This window comes from Medicago sativa, chromosome 1, assembly GCF_051527215.1.
Source record: "Medicago sativa cultivar Bolivia chromosome 1, Bolivia_mono, whole genome shotgun sequence".
NCBI lineage: Eukaryota > Viridiplantae > Streptophyta > Magnoliopsida > Fabales > Fabaceae > Medicago > Medicago sativa.
The window spans coordinates 33076728-33098392 of NC_140749.1; the positions used below are offsets into that span (position 1 = coordinate 33076728).

A 21665-nucleotide genomic window follows, 5' to 3' on the forward strand; every position below is an offset into this window, starting at 1 on the left:
TAATCTCACATAAAAAGAAAAACAATTGTTTAATAAATAATTGTTGAATTATTTTTAGGGGGAAAACTAAAAAATTGAAACTTTTATTATTTATTAGTACAATAAAAATTAAATAAATATTTTTTTAATGAACACGTGGGCCAACTCGCTCTACTCCACCATAATCCGTTTTTCAGCGGGTTAAACTGGGCGAGCCAACTAATGGGAGGTGGGCTCAAAACCTCAATCAAACCCATCTAAAATGACGGTTTAAACGGATCGGTCCAATGAATTATACTCGTTTTACCACCCTTAGTTCAACTCAAATTTCATTTATTTGGTTCGTAAATCAACTTCGAATTAGTTACGAAATGAGTCTCGAATTATTTTTTAGTTGATTCGGTTCATTTCCTGAACCCAAGTTAAAGCAAAGACAATCACTTCAACACTGGGTTAACAAACTGAACCAAACCGAACCAAGAGTTATATTTAGATTGAATTCAATTCCAACGCCATTTTTACGGTTCTAGTGTGTCTTTCGTTTGAAACAAAAGTCTCCATTCATAGGTTTTCGCCAGGTATTCTCTTTCTCTATTCCAAAACTTGAAAATCTTGTGTAGTACTGAATTCTAGTCGCAATCTTTTTCCTTATACCAATTTAATTTGACTGTTGCTGGTTGAACACAAGGTGTTTGATAAATGTTCTGACCCAGAGAGAGGGTTTCAACAACACTATAGAGTTCTAATCACTGATTTAATACATATTCTTCCTAGTTTCGCTTTTCGTTTTGTTTTAACTTGACAAGACATGATTGAAATGCTAGTGAGAGTGAAAAATATGCAATGTTGTTAAATTGTAATTAGATTGTTTCTATGAAGCACGGACACTCCTCGGATTGGGCGTGGCGTGTCCTGGTGTCGGATGCATGTACACCGACACGACACCAACACATACAATTACACTGAATTTTGTGATTTTCTCACATTCTAAGCGGCGTCGGCGTGTCGGTGTCTATGTCTATATCTGTGGTTCATAGGTTTGTTTTCTTATTTCCCACAACCCGACTCGATTACATCCCTCTAATTGGGTTCTTTATATTCTCTTTTTTGTGTTGTATTTATATATTCATTGATAAAATTGAAGTCAAGTATATTGACATTGTTAGTGATTATGTTTGGTTCTTGTAACCGCAGAAATATCAAAGAAGATTTGGGAAATGGCTGCTATAAAATCTGCTGCCTCTGGGTTGGTTCTGCCACGTCCTGTTACTTTTGTTACCGGAAATGCCAAAAAGCTTGAGGAAGTTCGCGCCATCTTGGGTCACTCCATTCCTTTTCAATCCCTCAAACTTGACTGTAGTACCACTTTCTCCCTTCAATCTATTTTTTTTCTTTTCCAATTTCGTGTTGGTTTCTCGCTACATGTTTATTATTTGAGTTGTTTATCTTTAGTGCATTTCTTCTTTGCTCTTTTTGAAAAACCTGCTTATTGTACAGTTTTATGTTTTGTTTTGTATTTTTGCAGTGCCTGAGTTGCAAGGAGAGCCTGAAGATATATCTAAAGAGAAGGCCCGTTTGGCTGCTATTCAGGTACTCGAGTTAATATTTTCTCTCATAAACACCTAAGGCTTGCATATTTCTTTGTTTTTTTTTTTTTTTTTTGAGACGCAAATGTTAGTAAACTAGTGGTTATTATGTTAGTTTCTATGGTTCGAACCCTAACCTCAGGTTTAAAACTCATTCAATATCTCTTAGTTCACCAACCAAACTACCTATTTGAGACAACACACCTATGCTTGTATGATTTTAGGTTGGTGTCTTTTTTTTTCCTCCGTATTAGCTTTCTCATTATTTTTGTTTGTGGCAAGGTTAAAGGACCTGTTTTGGTTGAAGACACTTGCCTCTGTTTCAATGCCTTGAAGGGTCTTCCAGGTAGATAATAATTTTCTTGTTGTTCATACTATGAAATCTGGCATTGTACAGCTTGGCATTGTTTTTAATTGAACAATTCAAACTTTTGCAGGGCCGTATATGTAAGTTCTCGTTCCCCCTGAATCATTGTACTCAGGTGGTCTTTATCCTTCTTTTTACCCTGATAGTTTAAGACCTTACAAAACTGTTGCATAAGTTACATTATTGTTTATGAGAGCACAATACTATGATAAAAGAAATAACAAGTTAAAAATTGATTTCTCAAAGTTTGCTGAAGATATGGTAGGAAATGGAAGTTGTTAGAGAGTTGTAATTAATATTTATTCATGCTTATTAGGTATAATTGATATGTGCCAATCTTTCTTGTACTCTGTTTTTCACCTATATTATATATTGACTAAGGGTGACAAACAACATTCGGTTAGCCATTCCTTAGTTTTCTCTAACACAGGACAGAACGGGGTCTGGTCAATTAATAACTTTTAGATGGGGCTACATCAGGAAAGAGGCAGACTAGGTGATATGTAGTTCTGAACATTTTAAAATTTATCCTATTTTTTCTAAATACTAACAAATTTGTGACTCAGTCATACTGATGCTTTGTCATAGTGGTAGATTTCTCTGTACATCATATACTGATGTATATATCATTAGATCCTCTTAATAACTAGCAGAATATTGTGTTGACTTTGCTATACTGCACCAAGATTACTCTGACCTTCCTTGTATTTTTTGGGAGCTGAGGAAAGGATGAAGGCCTTGGAGTTGTGACAGGCCTAGTAAGAGGAAATGAGATGAGGTTTTAGGGGGGTCGTAATGGGTAGGCGCAAATTCTGTCGAATGATTTAGGTTATTTTTGCTGTATAGAGAAGTTTGTTCCTTCCCAGCAAGGGTGCTATCTTTTAGTGTGAATTGCTATCCATTTTCTGTAAGGATCAGTGCTACATTTCATTGTTGTTTCTGTTTATTTTACCGTTTCTGCAATAATGTGTAGATGAATTAATAATCCTCAAGATTGAGTGTTATTAAATACAGATTCCAGTTTAATTTCTTCATATCAAATTATGGTTCCTGATAAGTTGTAGTCCTCTAGATGGTTATAACTTCTGTGTTGATGAAATTGTTTAGAGACAAAATCAAAAGCGGCTGGACGGCAGAACAACAGTTGTCTTTGTTTTTTATTTATTTTTATTGGTGTCATCCTGTTTCTTTTGATTCTGTTGCCCCTGCCAGCTCAGTTATCTTTTAACTTTCTTCTTCCTTCCGAATCTAAATAGTCTTTCTCATATGTTGTGTAGTGTTGGTTCAGTGCTGCTTCACTTGTTTGTTATCTGATGTAGGAAATCTATTTTACTTGTCTCCAAGAAAAGTACCTTTGGGTTTACCTCTACCAATTTCGAGCCAATATTGGCCATTTTCTCACATCTTTCCAAAGGACTATAAGCCATTATTTTATATTCTCAACCTAATTTAGGCTATTTACCATCAAATATTCCTCCATAGCTGCTGTCCATTCACTGGATGTTGCATGCTTTGTGAATAGCTTCTGTGCTTTGACAGCCAAAAAGGACTAAAGTTCAATATGGTATTACTACTATAGAAACTTCTAATGTCTTGTTTTTTCAAATTTAGTTGATATGTACTCATTAATATACACCCTAGTATTTTCTTAAAATGATGACGGTGCATTGCTGTCAATAGTGTGTTATAGCGGCATAGCATAGAAGAGCGGCCAGTGGCCGCTACAAGAATCGCAGTAGCAGAGAGTTTCAGTTTAGTGGCAATAACAGTCAGGATTGGGGCCTGAGTCGCGGGAGTATCGGTGTTTTTACGCCGCACCAGTTATGCCTCGTTGAAATTTTGGAAAATCTCTGAAAATTAAAACATTCAGACTTCTTGGGTGTGTTTTGGAGATTGCGCATTTAAAAATCTAGCAGATTTTTTTTTTTTTTAATCGGCGAATTTTATTAACGAAGCTTGAACCCGCACACAAGATATGCTACAGGACAAGGGAAACATACTAAGTTAGAGCGCACACACGTTGCTCAACACCCAACGGCTACTAGAGAGAAACGAACCTTCTACAAGTAGCCAAAAAAGCAACGAAAACACAAACTGCCTAATACAAACAGCTAAAAAGCCACATCACACAAACTGCCAAACACAAACACACAAGCAAAACAACAAAAAGACCCAAGGAGAAAAAAAGAACACCTAACAGCATAACAATACCCGCACATCAGCAGAACAGTACCAAACAATTCAGCGTACATACTGCAGCAACCACTTCCAAAAACGACATCCAGACGGATCACTGATCTGCTGCAGCTGGACTCCTCTACATTATCTCTGCCTCTTCAAACATTCCCCCGGATCCCAACTCCAGTCATAGAATAACCAAGGGCTCCCCTTTAAACGGCTGAGACTCCATTTCCAAGACAACACTTTGATCTCATCCACACTATCCTCACATTCTCTAGCCAAAATCTTGAAGATTTTCTCATTCCTAGCCTTCCAAAGAACCCAAATAACGGAGTGCCAAGTTAACCAATAACCCCTCTTTATCTTCAAATTTCTAGCTTCACCAATGAACCTTTCCAGCAGACTTTGTTATGGCTTTTATGTATTCTCATTCTCATCTTCTAACTCTCATTTTTAGTCTCTGTCTCTCATCTCTGCAAGTGAGTTTGGTTTCATTTTCCCGTGGCTCTGTTCATTTTCTTGTGGTGCTGTGTGTTTTCTGGTGGCTATTCTGCATCTTCGACATCTCTGAATTTTTGTCTCTGTGTTAGTGCGTTTCTGTGTCTCTCTCTCTGCCTTTGTGCTCTGTCACCATATGTTTTGGGCCCCTCCTCTCTTAGTCATGGCAACGGCATCTAAACTCAACAAGAATAAGCAATTATTTCCTCTTATGCATTGGTTATACCCACTGGACAAAAATGTTGACATGTGTTGGCCATAGAACAGCTTGTAAGATATCAAGAAAAGAAGGCTGTAATTTAGCATGACTACATTTTGTTTGAGACTCTGATACTGTTGAATGTCAGGAATTTCAATTATTTTTTCATTTTTTTGAGAATTTATATACATACAGTAACAGTATGCATTCTATAAAATATATGAAAAATTAAGAATAACAGTCAAACTGCTATTCACTATACTGCTATAGTGTTTTAGGGGTTAACCGCTATCTGGGGTTGGAAACACTGATTTTGGTCACGTAATCAATGTAATTTGTAGTTTTCGTCAATATTTTTTGACATTTATTTGGAAGTTTAATAACTATACATCGACGGTGTAAACAAGTTTTAAACAGATGTCCAATTATATTTCTATTTCACCATTTAGTTACAGTATAAACATGTTTTAAGAAGTAACTTGATGATATTGTCAGATGCTGAAATACGATTAAACGTGTGTATAAAAACTGTATACTGTGAATGTATAGTCATTAAATCTCTGATGTTGAGGGTTGAATTTTTGTGAAGTCATTTTTGCAACATATATTGGGGATGTATTGTTATTCTTTTAATCATAGTTTTTTTGGAAATGATGTATGACATTTTTCTGTTTATACAATATTTTAATTCTAAAAAAGCATATAATCTAGGTTTATTATTCAATCTATTTTAATTACAATCTTCACCATATTCTGAATTTTCTAAAATTTTTGAAAATTAAACTCTTATAAAGATCATTCTTTATATGAAATTAATGTTCAACTCTTAACGCGATATATTCTGATAGACACTGTATGAGCCCAGTCCAGTAGGAGGGGATGTGCTTGTGGGCTTATGACAAGATAAGCCCAAAGTACGGAGAGTCTATGAAAGGAAGAAGAATAAAGTGAAAGAGGAAGGGAAGTAAGGTAAGGGCTGACCAGTTCGTTAGGATGTTCCAATAAGGGTTGTAGGCTAAGGATTGGCACACTCGTGTCATCGTTATTGTGTTAGGACTGGTAGGTAAAGAGAGAATGTTTCCTCTCTTTTTCTTACATCTGAATACATTTTGCACTTTTCTTTCAACCATTCTTAATTCTGCTCTATCATATTCTGTCTTCTTGTTTTGGTTATCAATGCATTTTCATCCCCCTCTTTTGTCACAAAACTATTTGATGAGAGAAATAATTGTAAAAGGATGTATGTGATTTTGCATTTCCTTAAATTATATTTCTCTTGCTGATTATGTTATGCGATTCCATATGGTGGATGGTCATTTGCTGACTGAGCTATATATTATTTATCCATGTCCTGTATGAATATGTAGTATTCTAATTAATGTTGGTTATTGCTGTTGAATATATTGAATAGAAAATCATATTAATATGAATTCTTCCAAGCTGAATGTGTGTGTCCCTGTGTGAGTGTCAAAATGTATTGTTGTTTCTAAAGCATCGGCAAGTGAGATTTTTTAAATTAATATCAGTATTATTAGGCTACATGATTTTTTATACACTTATGATGATCATTTTCTAATTACTTTGTTAAATCATGCAGCAAATGGTTTCTCCAGAAGATTGGTCATGAAGGTCGTGCCATAACTCTGCAATTGTAGAGTAGTCCTCAAATTTTTAGTTCTTGCGGGATATCTCAGAATTTAATTTATTCATTCTTTTGATCATTTTGCAGGTCTCAACAATCTGTTGATGGCATATGATGATAAATCCGCTTATGCATTATGTGTATTTTCCTTTGCAATCGGTCCAAATAGTGAGCCTATCACATTTTCAGGAAAAACACCGGTACCGTTTTGAATCTCTGAGTTCTGTTTACCAAAAACAATTATGTATGCATATATTTTCTTTGATTTACAAGGCAATACTGTGAAGACAATTCAATGAGTAAATTTTATGATGTAGTCTGAAAATATAATTGTTTCCCTTGTAAAAAACGTGTTATTCTTCAACCTGACCAAACTAGTGCGATAAAGATGAAATAGTTGGTTTGTCCGTAAAACAATAGGGTATGCTTTGATAATCTACTTTTCAAAGCTGAAAAAATTGATGAGTGTTGATCAATTCACACCTTATATTTAACTTGACTTTTATGATGACTTACTCATTTTGTGCTTGTATGGTAGGGGAAGATTGTTTCTCCAAGAGGACCCAATGATTTTGGATGGGATCCCATTTTTCAACCTGATGGCTATGATCAAACGTAGATCTATCCTTTAATTTATTTCATGTCATTTTCTGTATAAGTGTTCTATAGTTATTTGAATGAGCTAATTTATTTCATTTATAACAATTGTAGTTATGCAGAGATGTCCAAAGAAGAAAAGAACAAAATTTCTCACCGCTCCAAATCTCTTGCACTAGTGAAATCACATTTTGCTGAAGCTGGATATACCTTTCAAATCTGACTGATGTGTGGTAGACTATAAGTCAGAAATTCTGTACTAGATATTCCTTGAATTTTGGAATCGGTTAAACGTAAGAATGTTGGATTAAAGTTTGCAAACTTGAGTTTGATTAAATCTCATTTTGCATACTTAAGCTTGGTTAAAAATGAATTTGTTCCAACATATTCAAACGTACCCTAAAAAAAAATTCAAACGTGTATGTTTGATAAAATATAATTCAGGTTCAACATGAGCAACATTTGATTTCATTTGAAGCGAAAGTGCATATGCATGTGGAGTGATTTTCATGGTACTCACGTTACAATCAACCTTCACAACCTTTGCACTATGAGATTTTTTTTTTTCATTGGCAAAGCTGCAAATCTAAACCAATTCAAATTTTTAGTTGACGACCATTGCTTTTCGCATGTATTCTAAGGTGAAGGTTCAATTAAGTCGCTCATTGATGAACCATTAAAAACATACCATTAGATTAATTCAATGCTCCAGTTTTAATTGTGAATATCTTTTAAACGTAATTTTTTTTTTTTTTTATCATTTCTAAGTACTGCGAATTCCATTGTTTTTTCTTCCTCTTTGTTTTTGCCCTGGCTGCCTTGGAATTAAAGGTTTACCATTAAATTTGAATCATTGAGCCGTAGTGAAAAATCTAAAACTTCTGAAATATCTGATTTAATCAAACCGTATATTGTGCAACTTATACTTTTCAACTTTGATACTGAAAGTTGGACTGGATTTGATGGTTTTTGCCACCATATGATGATTGTTTATAGCTGTTTCGACGTCAATGGTGACTTGAATTCATTCACCAGAAAATGCAAAGATCACATATCTCTCGATTTTAATTTTTCGAGGATGAAATGGTGTCATTTATTAGATCAATTCAATACATGTGTAGTTTATTAGACGTACATCTCGTGTCAACGGATCATATATGCAAACCATTTTGATATTTAAAAATGAATCAAATATATTAGGGATAAAATGCATTTGACCCAAAAATGATATCCAAACAAACATGATTGAAACATCCCTGATAAAAAAATGTATGAAATATCCATTAAAAAGTTACATATCATTGTCAATATAAAATAAATAAATCAAAATAAACTAGTGTCGTGTTGGTGTATCATTTCTTGGCAATAGCTATTGCTCCCTTGCCATTATAATATATATATTTTTTAACCAAGTCAGCTAACATAATAATAACAAAAATAGTAAACCAAAATAATGATACATTTCCTAGCTCTCATGATAAATAAACAATGACAGAGAATCTGAAAGGAGAAAGAACATGTTAACCAAATTGTGGACATATCAAAAGGCCAATCCTTGAATAATACCATACTTCTCTCCTTAGCTTGAAAATCACTATTAAAATATAAGCATGTGTTTCAGTATAAATTTGGATTATACACTATAAATTTGGAATATAACATTCTCATTTGTATATATCTATAGATCCAATAAATTTAACCAAGTTTCCGTATACATGTCTGTTTGTGCATACCAAGTGTTTCCAATACCTTTGAAATCAAGTAATATTTCGTCGTGTTTCAATTTTCTTATGAGAATATCATATTTCTCTGAGAACGAATTTCATTTTTATGAGAATAAAGTTCTAGCCAGTTACCTTGAAAAAAAATCATCTTCTACCTTATAATTAATATATATAAAATTAAAACAGCAAATTCATTCCACCGAGTACATACATTGTAACAGCAAATTCATTCCATCTATAAAAAATTTCACACAATCTATTAATAGAGAGTATAAGGATATTGAAACAATGAATCAATAAAAATTCAAATAAGTGAACCATTAGAGTGAAACTTACTTTCAATTTCATAGAACCGAAACCAAACTTTCTACGTAATCATTTGCGTAAGAGAGCCCTTGTATGCAGTTGGTATTAATTCTCTCTATTGAGTATTCTCTCAAATTATAGATAATGGCCACCGGGTAGCGAATACCTTTTACAAATATCACCTTACCATCGTTCATATTCATATAAAGGCAGGCCAATGGAAAACCAGGAGCAATGTTATTTATTGGCACATCGTAGTAACTAATCTTAAATAATTGTTTCCAAGACTCGTGAACCCCATACTCTTTCATCTGCCATAAAACGAATTCGGTTTTCCTGAAATCATACGAAAAACAAAGGCAGCCCGTTAGAACACTAAGAACTGGCTCATCAAATGGCACCTCGTCAAAACCTTGAGGCAGTAAAAGTTGCTTGAATGTCTCCGTCGAAAGATCAAACATCACAATCACAAATTGGCCAACATGAGCAATATACTCAGGCAGATATTCATAACGGAAATACTTATGAACAGCCAACCAGTTAATTGTGCCACTTAAATGCACACCATGATTATTATAATGATTGGTCCTACTATAATCCAACCACTTAAAAGGAATCACATGAAAACCTTGAACATTTCTCCAACAATTATCATTCAAACGGTAAACTTTAACCTCGCTTTTCCATGAAGCTATGTTATCCAAATCACCTTGAACACGGAATGCTACAACCTTATAAGTTTCATGTGAATCATCATAACCAAACATGAACTTAAAAATGGCGGAACGTTGATTTTTACTCTCCATAAGGAAGCTATAATGAAACAGCCCTAGTTCTTTAGATGTTGTTCTTGTGGAAGGGTTCCTAAAACGAAACCAGTGGTTCTGATAAGCTGTAACGTTCCCTGCCAATGTCATTGAGATGGAACCGAAAAGAAAACACAGCAATCCGTTGCAGGAACCAACGGCAATGACCTCGTCCTTCAAAGGATGGTGGAAACTGTCACTATGAACCGTGATGGAGGATGGATTTTCGAGTATACCATGGACAGGGAACATTAGGATGTTATTAGGCTTATTAATTTCCAAAGTGAGTATGAGGTGAGGGTTTTGTGAGGATTTCTTAAGATGCTTTTTGATGAAGGTTGAATCGGAGATGAGAGAGTTCCATGATTTGCAAACGGACTTGAGTCGGAGGATGATTTTGACTTTCAGGAAAGACAAGATTTCAGTGACGAGTTCATCGGGAATGAACACCAGTGGCGGCAATGGTGCTTTGGATTGACATCGGTTTTTAATCGGAAGGATGCCAGCCATCACACCGGTGCCGTATTTCAAACCAACCACAAACCCTAACACACGCCTAAAAACTTGCGATTACAAAATAGAAAATAAAATCTGTGGAAACTTCTTTTATCTATTTGGATGTCAGGCCGGCCCAAAGGGATTACAAACCCTCACATTTCTTTTAGTTTCAAATTTGTAATTTTAATTTAATTTAATTAATTAATAGTATTATATTTTATATAATAATAATAATTATTTTAGGTCATAAAAAAAAAATTTAGGTCATCTATACTATATACAAATGGGAAATATACATGGGCAATCCTGAGATTTTCTGCTTGTTTATGAACAAAATGAGAAAAATCTGGACCTCAATATTGGTTGGAGAAAACTTCTTCAGAGATTTACGTTGATAATGAATTATAAAACAAGAACAAAAAGGCATCCCCACATATGGTGCCACTTTTCGGAATCTAGAACTTTGGTTCACAACGACGATGGTATATTAGTGAAAGAGAGCTCCCTAGACGGTGATGTTTGGCCGAAATCCACGTCTGATTGGTCAGGGTGTAAACATTCTGACGACCAAGTTAGTATATGGTTGAGGTGGATGTCAGAATTTATAATGAAGTTACATCATAAGAGATAGTGATGTTAGGCTTATATTACCTAAAATTTGAAACTTTTATAATTTATTAGTACAATAAAAATTAGAAAAACATTTTTTTAATGAACACGTAGACCAACCCGCCCCACTCCACCTAATCTGTTTTATCAGCGGGTTAAACTGGGCGGACCAATTATAGGAGGTCGGCTCAAAACCTCAATCAAACCCATATCAAATGATGGGTGAAACGGGTCGGTCCGATGAATTGTACTCGTTTTGTCACCCTTAGTTCAACTCAAATTCCATTCATTTGGTTCGTAAATCAAATTCGAATTAACTATTGAATGAATCTCAAATTATTTTTGAGTTGGTTCAGTTTATTGTCCGACCCTAACTTAAAGTGAAACAACCACTTAAACACCTGGGTTACCAAACCGAACCAAAAGAGTTATATTTAGTTTGAACTCAATTCAAACGCCATTTTCACGGTTTTAGTGCCTTTCGTTTGAGTGCTATGGTCCAAAAGTCTCCATTCATAGGTTTTCGCCAGGTATTCTCTCTTTCTCTATTCCAAAACATGAAAAATCTTGTGTAGTACCGAATTCTAGTTGCAATCTTTATCCTTATACCAATTTAATTTGATTGTTGCTGGTTGAACACAAGGTGTTTGATAAATGTTCTGACACAGAGGGTATCAGCAACACTATAGAGTTCTAATCACTGTTTTAATACATATTCTTCATAGTGAGAGTGCAAAATATGCAATGTTGTTAATCTTGTAATTGGTTTGTTTTCTTATTTCCCATCAACCCGACTCGATTACATCCCTCTAATTGGGTTCTTTATAAGATTGAAGTCAAGTATATTGACATTGTTAGTGATTATGTTTGGTTCTTGTAACCGCAGAAATATCAACGAAGATTTGGGAAATGGCTGCTATAAAATCTGCTGCCTCTGGGTTGGTTCTGCCACGTCCGGTTACTTTTGTTACCGGAAATGCCAAAAAGCTTGAGGAAGTTCGCGCCATCTTGGGTCACTCCATTCCTTTTCAATCCCTCAAACTTGACTGTAATACCATTCTATCCCCACAATCTTTCTTATCCAATTTTGTTTATTATTTGAGTTGTTTATCTTTAGTGCATTTCTTCTCTGCTCTTTTTGAAAAACCTGCTTATTGTAGGTTTTATGTTGTTTATTTTTTTTTTTTTTTTTTTTTTTTTTTTTGTATTTTTGTAGTGCCTGAGTTGCAAGGAGAGCCTGAAGATATCTCCAAAGAAAAGGCTCGTTTGGCTGCTATTCAGGTACTCAAGTTAATATCTTTTCTCACAAACACCGAGGCTTGTACTTATTTTCAATACGCAAATGTTAGTATGTTAGTTTCTGTGGTTCGAACCCTAACTTCCTGTTTAAAACTCTTTCGGTATCTTTTAGCTCACCTACCGAACTACCTATTTGATACAACATGCCTAGGCTTGTATGATTTTAGGTTGGTTTCCTTTTCTATTTTCTATATTAGCTTTCTCATTATTTTTGTTTGTTGCAAGGTTAAAGGACCTGTTTTGGTTGAAGACACTTGCCTCTGTTTCAATGCCTTGAAGGGTCTTCCAGGTAGATAATAATTTTCTTGTTGTTGATACTGTGAAAGCTGGCATTGTACATCTTGGCATTGTTTTTTAATTGAATATTTCAAACTTTTGCAGGGCCGTATATGTAAGTTCTTGTTCACCCTGAATCCTTGTACTCAGGTGGTCTTTATTCTTCTTTTTATCCTGATAGTTTAAGACCTTATAAAAGTGTATTTTAAGTTACATTATAGCTTATGAGAGCACAATAATATGATATTAGAAAGAACAAGAAACATATGATTTCTCAAAGTTGGTTGGAGATATGGTAGGAAATGGAAGTTGTTAGAGAATTGAAATTACTGTAATATTTATTTATGTTTATTAGGTATTATTGTTCTGGGTTTATCTTTTTCGCACTCTATTTTTCATATATATATATATATATGTATATATATATATATATGTATATATATATATATATGTATATATATATATATATATATATATATATATATATATATATATATAGACTATAGAGTATAGACTTAGGCGGACAAACAAAATTGGGTTAGCCATTCCCTAGTTTTCTCTAACAGAGGACAGACTGGGGGTCAGGTCAATTAAAGCCTTTTAGATGGGGGTTCTCTTCTCTTCTACAACAGGAAAGAGGCAGACGGGGTTATATGTAGCTCTGTTCATTGCAAAATTTATCCTATTTTTTTTTCTTTCTAAATACTTAAAAATTTGTGACTCGGTCATACGGATGCTATGTCATGTCATTGTGGTAGACATCTTCGAAATCACATACTGATGTGTAGCTCATTAGATCATATAAATAACTAGCAGAACATTGTATTGTGTTGAGTTTGCTTTACTGCACTAAGACTACTCTGACCTTCCTTATGTTTATTGGGAGCTGAGGAATGATGAAGGCCTTGGACTTGTGATTGGCCTAGTAAGAGGAAATGAGACGAGGTTTGAGGGGGGTCGTGATGGGTAGGCGCAAATTCTGTTGAGTGATTTAGGTGGTTTATTCTGTGTAGAGAAGTTTGGTCTCTTTCCCAGCAAGGTGCTTTCTTTTAGTTTGATTTTCTATCCATTTTCTGTAAGGATCAGTGCTACATTTCATAGCTGTTTTTGTTCATTTTACTGTTTCTGCTATAACGTGTAGATGAGTTAATCCTCAAGATTGTGTTTTATTAAATTCAGATACCAGATTCATTTCTTCATATCAAATTATGTTTCATGACAAGTTGTCATCCTCAAAATGGGTATAACTTCCGTGTTGATGAAATGGTTAATAGACAAAATCAAAAGTGGCTGAATTGCAGAACAACATTTGTGTTTTTTTTCATTGGACCCATCCTGTTTCTTTTGATTCTGTTGCCCCCTGCAAGCTCAGTTATCTTTTAACTTTCTTTTTCCTTCCAAATCTAAATAGTCTTTTGCATATGTTGCATAGTGTTGGTTCAGTGGTTCTTCACTTGTTTATTGTTCTTGTTGTAGGAAGTTGTGGAACGCAAGAATATAAACCAGAACATAATACGGAAATAAATCCTTTTTCCTTCTAAGCTGGATTGGCACATGCATTCTAATTTGATATAGTGCCTGATCCTTAATTATAATGGAATCTCATTTACTTGAAATCTATTTTACTAGTTTCCCAGCTTTTTGCTTTTGGGTTTATCTCTACCAATTTCGAGGCCATATCGACCATTTTCTCACATCTTTCCAAGTGACTATAAGCCAGTAGTTTATATTCACAACTTAATTTTGGCTATTTACCATCAAATTGTCCTCCATAGCTGCTGTCCATTCACTGGATGTTGCATGCTTTGTGAATAGCTGCTTTGCTTTGACAGCCAAAAAGTACTGAAGTTCAATATGGTATTACTACTAGGTACTACTATAGAAACTTCTAATGTATTGTTTTTTCAAATTTAGTTGACATGTACCCATTAATATACACCCAAGTGTTCTCTTAAAATGACAACGGTGCATTGTTGCCAATATTGTGTTATAGCGCCATAGCATAGAAGAGCAGCTACTGGCCGCTACAAGTAGCGCAGTAGCAGAGTTTCAGTGTAGTGGCAATAACAGTCAGATTGTGGCCTGAGTCTTGGGAATATCGTGTTTTTACGCCGCACCAGTTATGCCTCGTTGAAATTTTGGAAAATCTCTCAAAATTAAAACGTTCAGACTTTTTTTTGGGTGTGTTTTGTAGTTTTTTTTTTGCATTTAAAAATCCAGTAGACTTGGTTATGGCTTTTACGTATACTCATTTCTCATCTTCTAACTCTCATTTCTAGACTCTGTCTCTCATCCCTGCAAGTGAGTTTTGTTTCATTTTCTTGTGATGTGTATTTTCTGATGGCTGTTCTGCATCTTCGACGTCTCGGAATTTTTGTCTCTCTGTTAGTGCGTTTTTGTGTCTCTCTCTCTCCATGCCTTTGTGCTGTGCCACTATCTGTTTTGGGCCCCTCCTCTCTTAGTCATGGCAACAGCATCTCAACTCAACAAGAATCAGCATCTATTTCCTTTTATGCATTGGTTATGCCCACTGGACAAGAATGTTGACATGTCTTGGCCATAGAACAGCTTGTAAGATATCAAGAAAAGAAGGCTGTAATTTAGCATGACTATGTTTTGTTTGAGACATTGATAATGTTGAATGTCTGGAATTTCAATTATTTTTTCCTTTTTATTTTGAGAATTTATATACATAGAGTAACAGTTTACATTCTATAAAATGTGTGAAAAATTTAGAATAGCAGTCAACCTACTATTCACTATACCACTATAGTGTTTTATGGGTTAACCGCTATCTGTCATTGAAAACACTGACTTTGGTTACATAAACAATGCAGTTTGTAGTTTTCTTCAATATATTTTGTCATTTATTTTGGAGGTTAATAACTATACAATGATAGTGCAAACAAGTTTTACACAGACCTCCAAATATATTTCACCATTTAGTCACGGCATAAACATGTTTTGAGAAGTAACAAGATGATATTGTCAGATGCTGAAATATGATTAAACGTGTGTATAAAAACGAGTAAACCCCCATTTTCGTCCCTGAAAGCTTCCCTCGCTATCATACACGTCCTTGGATCAACGAAAATTATCAAAAACTCCTTCAATGTTAATTCCGTTAGTCAAATAAGTCCAAAACGTTAACTTGGTGTTAACTCTGGTGATGTGTCTCAATTTTTTGCCACATCATATGCTTAGTGGTTATGTCCACGTAGTCTAGGACCAGAATGAATATAGAATAAGTCTTTCATTTTCTGGATAAAGATGAACAAACTTCAATCTTCATCTTCTTCTTCTCCCTCTCTCAAACCTCCATCAAGCATCATCATACTCAACAAAACAACAACAAAATACCAAATTTCAGATCCAAACACTCAAAATCAGTCCTTTTATATTCCTTTCCTTTTCAAAACCTGGAAAATATGCATTATTTCAAATTAGGGGAAAATGCAATCATCCATTATTTTCATTTTCAGATAGCTACACCCTCTCTCTTGCTTACCTTCCACTCACTCGCCGGGCCTAACATCATATTTGTTCATCACTCTCCACTTTTCCATCTTATTTTCTAAATTGAATTTCAGATTGGAGGTTTTCTGGTTGTCTATTTCAGGGAGCTTATAGTTTTTTTTTTTTTTTTTTTTTTTGTCATTTCAGCTTATTAGCGTTTGCTTTTTCATTTAGGGAATGAGTGAGATCATTTCTAGTGGATGTATGTGTAGCCTGTTGTGGTGTGTTTCAAAACTATGTGGTTTCTGTACATATGGAGCGGTTCATAGGTGGTCTTTGGTTTGAGCTTCAGCTTCAGGATGTGTTGTTCTGTATAGTTCGTTTCTGTTGTTACAGCTACATATGGAGGTGGCAATGTTGTGTTCCTCATTATGAAATTCAAGCATGGATTGAGATTTTTGCTTATTTCAAGTGTGGTTGAAGTGGATCTGGGCTTTGTTATTATGTTATTTCATATCTAGTTTAAGTTGTTTTATGAGAAATAATGAGCTTTCAACAAGTGAACTGTAATGTTGTGTTAAAACTGGAATTTTGTTTCTATTTTTTTTCTTTTCACAATCGATTTCAATTGTTTCTTTTGTTGTTAATTTTTTGGGGTTTTTTTAAATCTTTCTTCTATTTTGTTATAGAATTTTGGGAATATTTTGAATTTTTTATGTTGATGATTTTGAGTTGGAAATGAAAATAAGGAGGTTGAATTTTGAGTTGGTGATGTTTTTATGTGCTGTTGTTGTTATTGTTTGTTGTTGTTGTTGTTGTTAATGTGCATCGCCCCACCTCCCACCATGTTCAATCTCAGTTTGGGTAAGGAATTCGAAAATCAGTGAAGAGAAATTAAGAGATGAACTGGTTTTATGCTTCAAATTGGGAACATGGGTGTTTCATCAAAGTATGAGAAATGGAGGTGAGGGAGAAATGCAGATGAAATGGGTGACAATAAAGGAGGGATGAAATTTTATCGTTGCCATCTTTCTATTCACCCTCCAATTTAGTCCCTCCAGCGTGGAACCCCTTCATTGCAGCTGAGATGGAAACAAAATGGCCAGATCAGCAAAGTTAACGGCTCAGTTAACGTTTTGGATGTTAATGACAAACGGAAGAGACTTTCGGGGAGTTTTTTTTACGTTTCCTTGTTCCAGGGACGTGGCTGATAGCGAGGGAAGCTTTCAGGGACGAAAATGGGGGTTTACTCGTATAAAAACTTTATATACCGTGGACGTATAGTTATTAAACCTTTGATGTTGAGGGTTGGATTTCTGTGAAGTCATTTACCATGAATGTATCTTTATACCATGAATGCAACATATAGGACATTTTTTTTGTTTATGTAATATTTTAATTCTAAGCTTATGATCTAGGTTTGTTATTCAATCATTTTTAAGTATAATCTTCACCATATTCTGAATTTTCTGAACTTGTTGAAAATAAAACTCTTATAAATTACTTTCTTTACATGAAATTAAAGTACAAATCTCAAAGATATATATTCTGATAGAGCGCCGTATGAGCCCAGTCCAACAGGAGGGGATGTTCTTGTGGGCTTATGACAGGATAAACCCAAAGTATGGAGAGTCGATGAAAGGAAGAAGTAGAAAGTGAAAGAGGGAGGGAAGTAAGGTACTGGCTGGCCATTTAGTTAGGATGTTCCAGTTAAATGAGCTTGGATCTCATCCCAAAAGTTGCTCAAAGAATGAGGGTATGCAAATACATTTGTACACTCAACAGTACGGGAACATGAGCAATGTGAACATGAGCAACAGGGGACTCCAAACAAACTCAATACCCTCCCTCACGCCTTGTGTGGGTCAATATGGGACCCGAAATAAACCCAAACAACCTCAATAGCCATCATCACGCCAAGTGTGGATCCTGGGTCCAATTCCAACATTGCAATCCTTAACCCGACTCTGATGCCAAGTTGTGTAGGCTAAGGATTGGTACACTCGTGTCATCATTATTCTGTTAGGACCTATAGTGGTAGGCAGAGAGAGAATCTTTTCTCTCTTCCGAGGAGCCTTGGCAATGGATTTTTTGTATTGAGAGTTCCTCCCTTTGTCTTGCATCTGAATACAATTGTACCTTTTTTTTAATACTATTCTTAATTCTGCTTTATCATATTCTGTCTCCCTGTTTTGGTTATCAATGCATCTTTCATCCCCCTCTCTTGTCACCAAACTATTTGATGTTGAGAGAAAGACATAAGTATGCCATTTTTGGTAAAATGAAGGATGTATGTCGTTTTGCATTTCCTGAAGTGATATTGCTTTTACTGATTATATTATGCAATATTTGGTGACTGACCTATTATTTATCCATATCCTTTATGAACATGTAGTAATCTAATCAATTTTGGTTATTGCTGTTGAATATATTTGAATATAAAAGCATGTTAATCTGAACTCATTCAAGCTTAACACGCGTGTCTGTGTAGAAATGTATAGTTGTTTCTAAAGCATCAGTATTAGGCTACATGATTTTTTATACACTTCAGATTATCATTTTCTAATTACTTTGTTAAATCATGCAGCAAATGGTTTCTCCAGAAGATTGGTCATGAAGGTTAGGCCATAACTCTGTAATTGTTGTGTAGTCCTCAGATTTTTAGTTCTTGGTTTCAGGATATCTCAGAATTTAATTTACTCATTCTTCTTGATCATTTTGCAGGTCTCAACAATCTGTTGATGGCATATGATGATAAATCAGCTTATGCATTATGTGTATTTTCCTTTGCAATCGGTCCAAATAGTGAACCTATCGCATTTTCAGGAAAAACACTGGTACCGCTTTCCAAAAACAATTTTATATGCATGTATTTTCTTTGATTTACATGTTAATATTGTGAGGCAAATTCAATGAGTAAATTTACGATGGAGTGTATGAAAATATGATGGCTTCCCTTGTAAAAACGTGTTATTCTTCAACCTGACCAAACTAGTGCGATAAAGATGAAATAGTTGGTATGTCTGTAAAACAATAGGACATGCTTTGATAATCTACTTTTCAAAGCTGAAAAAAATTGAGGAGTGTTGATCAATTCACACCTTATATTTAACTTTACTAATAGACATAACTTTATGATGACTAACTCATTTCCTGCTTGTATGGCAGGGGAAGATTGTTCCTGCAAGAGGACCCAATGATTTTGGATGGGATCCCATTTTTCAACCTGATGGCTATGATCAAACGTAGATCTATCCTTTAATTTATTTCATGTCATTTTCTGTATAAGTGTTCTATAGTCATTTGCATGAGCTAATTTATTTCATTTATAAAAATTGTAGTTATGCAGAGATGTCCAAAGAAGAAAAGAACAAAATTTCTCACCGCTCCAAATCTCTTGCACTTGTGAAATCACATTTTGCTGAAGCTGGATATACCTTTCAAATCTGAAACATGCGTGGTAGACTATAAGTCAGAAGTTCTATACTAGACATTCCTTGAAATTTTGGAATCAGTTAAACGTAAGAATGTCGGATTAAAGTTTGCAAACTTTAGTTTCATTAAATCTCATTTTGCATATTTAAGCTCGGTTAAAAATGTATTTGTTCCAACATATTCAAACGTACCCTCTAAAAAAAAAAAATTCAAACGTACCTTCTAAAAAAAAAAATTCAAACGTATATTTGATAAAATATAATGATATTTATTGAAAGTACTTTTTGTGTGTGTATATATGGGTTTTGCTACAATATAAACACCCTTTTTTATGAAGGTTTATTTAAGAAATAGCATGCTACGCCTTTTCATTTGGATCAAAAATCAATTTTTGCTTTTTGGAAAAAATTAAAATGCAGGGACACAACTATAATTTACTAATATATATTAATTATGGAGGGGTCATCTCTTTCTCTCTTAATTATGAACTTGGTAATCCTTTCACTTATGCGAAGAGAAGGCCATAACGGGGGATATGTTTTGGTCATTCCTTAAGTTGAAACTAAGTAAAAGAAAAATATTCATCCAATGCAAGAGAAAAAACATAGCAAAATTTATCTTAAAAAAATTTAAAATATGTGTATTTTTAGACTAACAAAAAAGACCAATAAACTTACCACCAAGTAGTCATGGTCCTCAACATCACTGTGTATTGTTTGGTTAATCTACCAAATTGAAAAAATACGAAAAGATGCTCTGTTCTCTCTCTCCTCCACATTAACTGTTTGCAATGAGGACCTTGTTATAGGTTCATCAGGGGCACACTTAGCATTGGCTAACTTACCTGAGAAGTCACCGGTCGTTGTTTCATCAACCATTGATTTGGATCCTAGTTTGTCTGGTATGGATATCACTTGCTTGCCATCTGTTATGCCTCAACCTATCACTACTAAACACACCTCTCTAACATCAGACAAGTGTCCTATTTTGGAGCATGCCAATACAGAAGTGCATTATGCAGTTGAACTTTCTTCTGCAGCTCAGAGAAGTGTGGACATTTTACAAAAGTTTTGCAGGGATTACACTACTGAGAGGAACATGAATCTAACCATGTCTGTTAAAAAAAAAGTAGTCATGGTCCTCTTTCGAGAAAAAAAAGTAGTCATGGTCCTAATGGTTACGAGAAAATACACTTTGGGATCGTTGAACTGGTATAATTCAAGTTCAACATGAGCAAAGTAAGTTTTATTAACATTTGCATTCATTTGAATCGAAAGTTCATATGCATGTGGAGTGATTTTCCTGGTATCCACGTTACAATCAACGTTCACAACCTTTGAATTGTGAGGGGTTTGAATAACATTGGCAAAGCTGCAAATTTAAACCAATTCATGTTTTTAGTTGACGACCATTGCTTTTCCCGGTGAATTTTTGGGTGAGGGTTCAATTAAGTCGCTCACTGATGAACCATTAAAAACATACCATTAGATTAATTCAATGCTCCAGTTTTAATGAAATCAAAATTGAGAATATCCATGTTACTATCCCCGCCTCCCATCTGTGTAACCGCTTCACCCTCATTGCCTCCAAACATCTTTTCGAACAATCGCCGCAGCGCCATTATCACCATCTTCTTCTCATATTTTAGGTTTTTTTAATTTTAATTTTACAAGCAAGTTGGAAATATTTATGTTTTGGTTGAAGGTTAAATTGAGATTTGACGTAAGTTTTTATCATTTCTAAGTACTACGAATTTCGTTGTTTTTTCTTCTGCTTTGTTTTGCCATGGCTGCCTTGAATTTAAATAAAGGTTTACCGTTAAATTTGAATCATTGGGCCGCAGTGAAAAATCTAAAACTTCTGAAATTTCACCTTTGAAGCAGGTTGGAGAAGAAACACAATTCAAGAAGAGATAGAGATAATATTGTGTGTGAAAATGTGTATATGTTCCTTTTATTTTTATTAAATTTGGAATATGTCGATTTAATCAAACCACATATTTTGTATGGTTCACCAATGAGGGACTTCTTTTTCGATTGTTTATAATTTTAATATTCCCTAACCTTAAACACTCATGCAACTTTGTGCTCATATCAACACCACGGGAATTGAGCAGCTTATACTTTTCAACTTTGATGCTGAAACTCATTACAAAACATTTGTACATACAAATATAAAATCCTAATGTTATGACCCAATCTCATATC

At 34.6% G+C, this 21665-nt stretch overlaps 3 protein-coding genes across 4 annotated transcripts; 2 read left to right on the top strand and 1 right to left on the bottom strand.

Moving 5' to 3' along the window:
• The first annotated feature begins 284 nt into the window (after positions 1-284).
• LOC146954430 (inosine triphosphate pyrophosphatase) lies at positions 285-7526 on the top strand. Its single transcript, XM_085716294.1, has 9 exons — positions 285-557; positions 1174-1335; positions 1505-1569; positions 1848-1911; positions 2003-2012; positions 6408-6439; positions 6540-6652; positions 6991-7067; positions 7164-7526. Exons 2-9 carry the CDS (start codon positions 1197-1199, stop codon positions 7270-7272), a joined length of 609 nt encoding a protein of 202 aa, XP_085572420.1. The 5' UTR covers positions 285-557; positions 1174-1196; the 3' UTR covers positions 7273-7526.
• A 965-nt stretch (positions 7527-8491) lies between these two features.
• LOC146954431 (F-box/kelch-repeat protein At3g23880-like) lies at positions 8492-10625 on the bottom strand. Its single transcript, XM_085716280.1, has one exon. It carries the CDS (start codon positions 10393-10395, stop codon positions 9118-9120), a length of 1278 nt encoding a protein of 425 aa, XP_085572406.1. The 5' UTR covers positions 10396-10625; the 3' UTR covers positions 8492-9117.
• Positions 10626-11146: 521 nt separating this feature from the next.
• Positions 11147-19620, top strand: LOC146954432 (inosine triphosphate pyrophosphatase-like). 2 transcript variants are annotated; one of them, XM_085716304.1, is made up of 9 exons: positions 11147-11522; positions 11879-12040; positions 12209-12273; positions 12517-12580; positions 12673-12682; positions 18611-18642; positions 18748-18860; positions 19192-19268; positions 19365-19620. In XM_085716304.1, the coding sequence occupies exons 2-9, from the start codon at positions 11902-11904 to the stop codon at positions 19471-19473; spliced, it is 609 nt and encodes a 202-aa protein (XP_085572430.1). In that variant the 5' UTR covers positions 11147-11522; positions 11879-11901; the 3' UTR covers positions 19474-19620. The 2 variants fall into 2 exon arrangements, with proteins under 2 accessions (XP_085572430.1, XP_085572439.1); XM_085716313.1 differs by lacking the exon at positions 11147-11522 and adding an exon at positions 11736-11757.
• The last annotated feature ends 2045 nt before the right edge of the window (positions 19621-21665 follow it).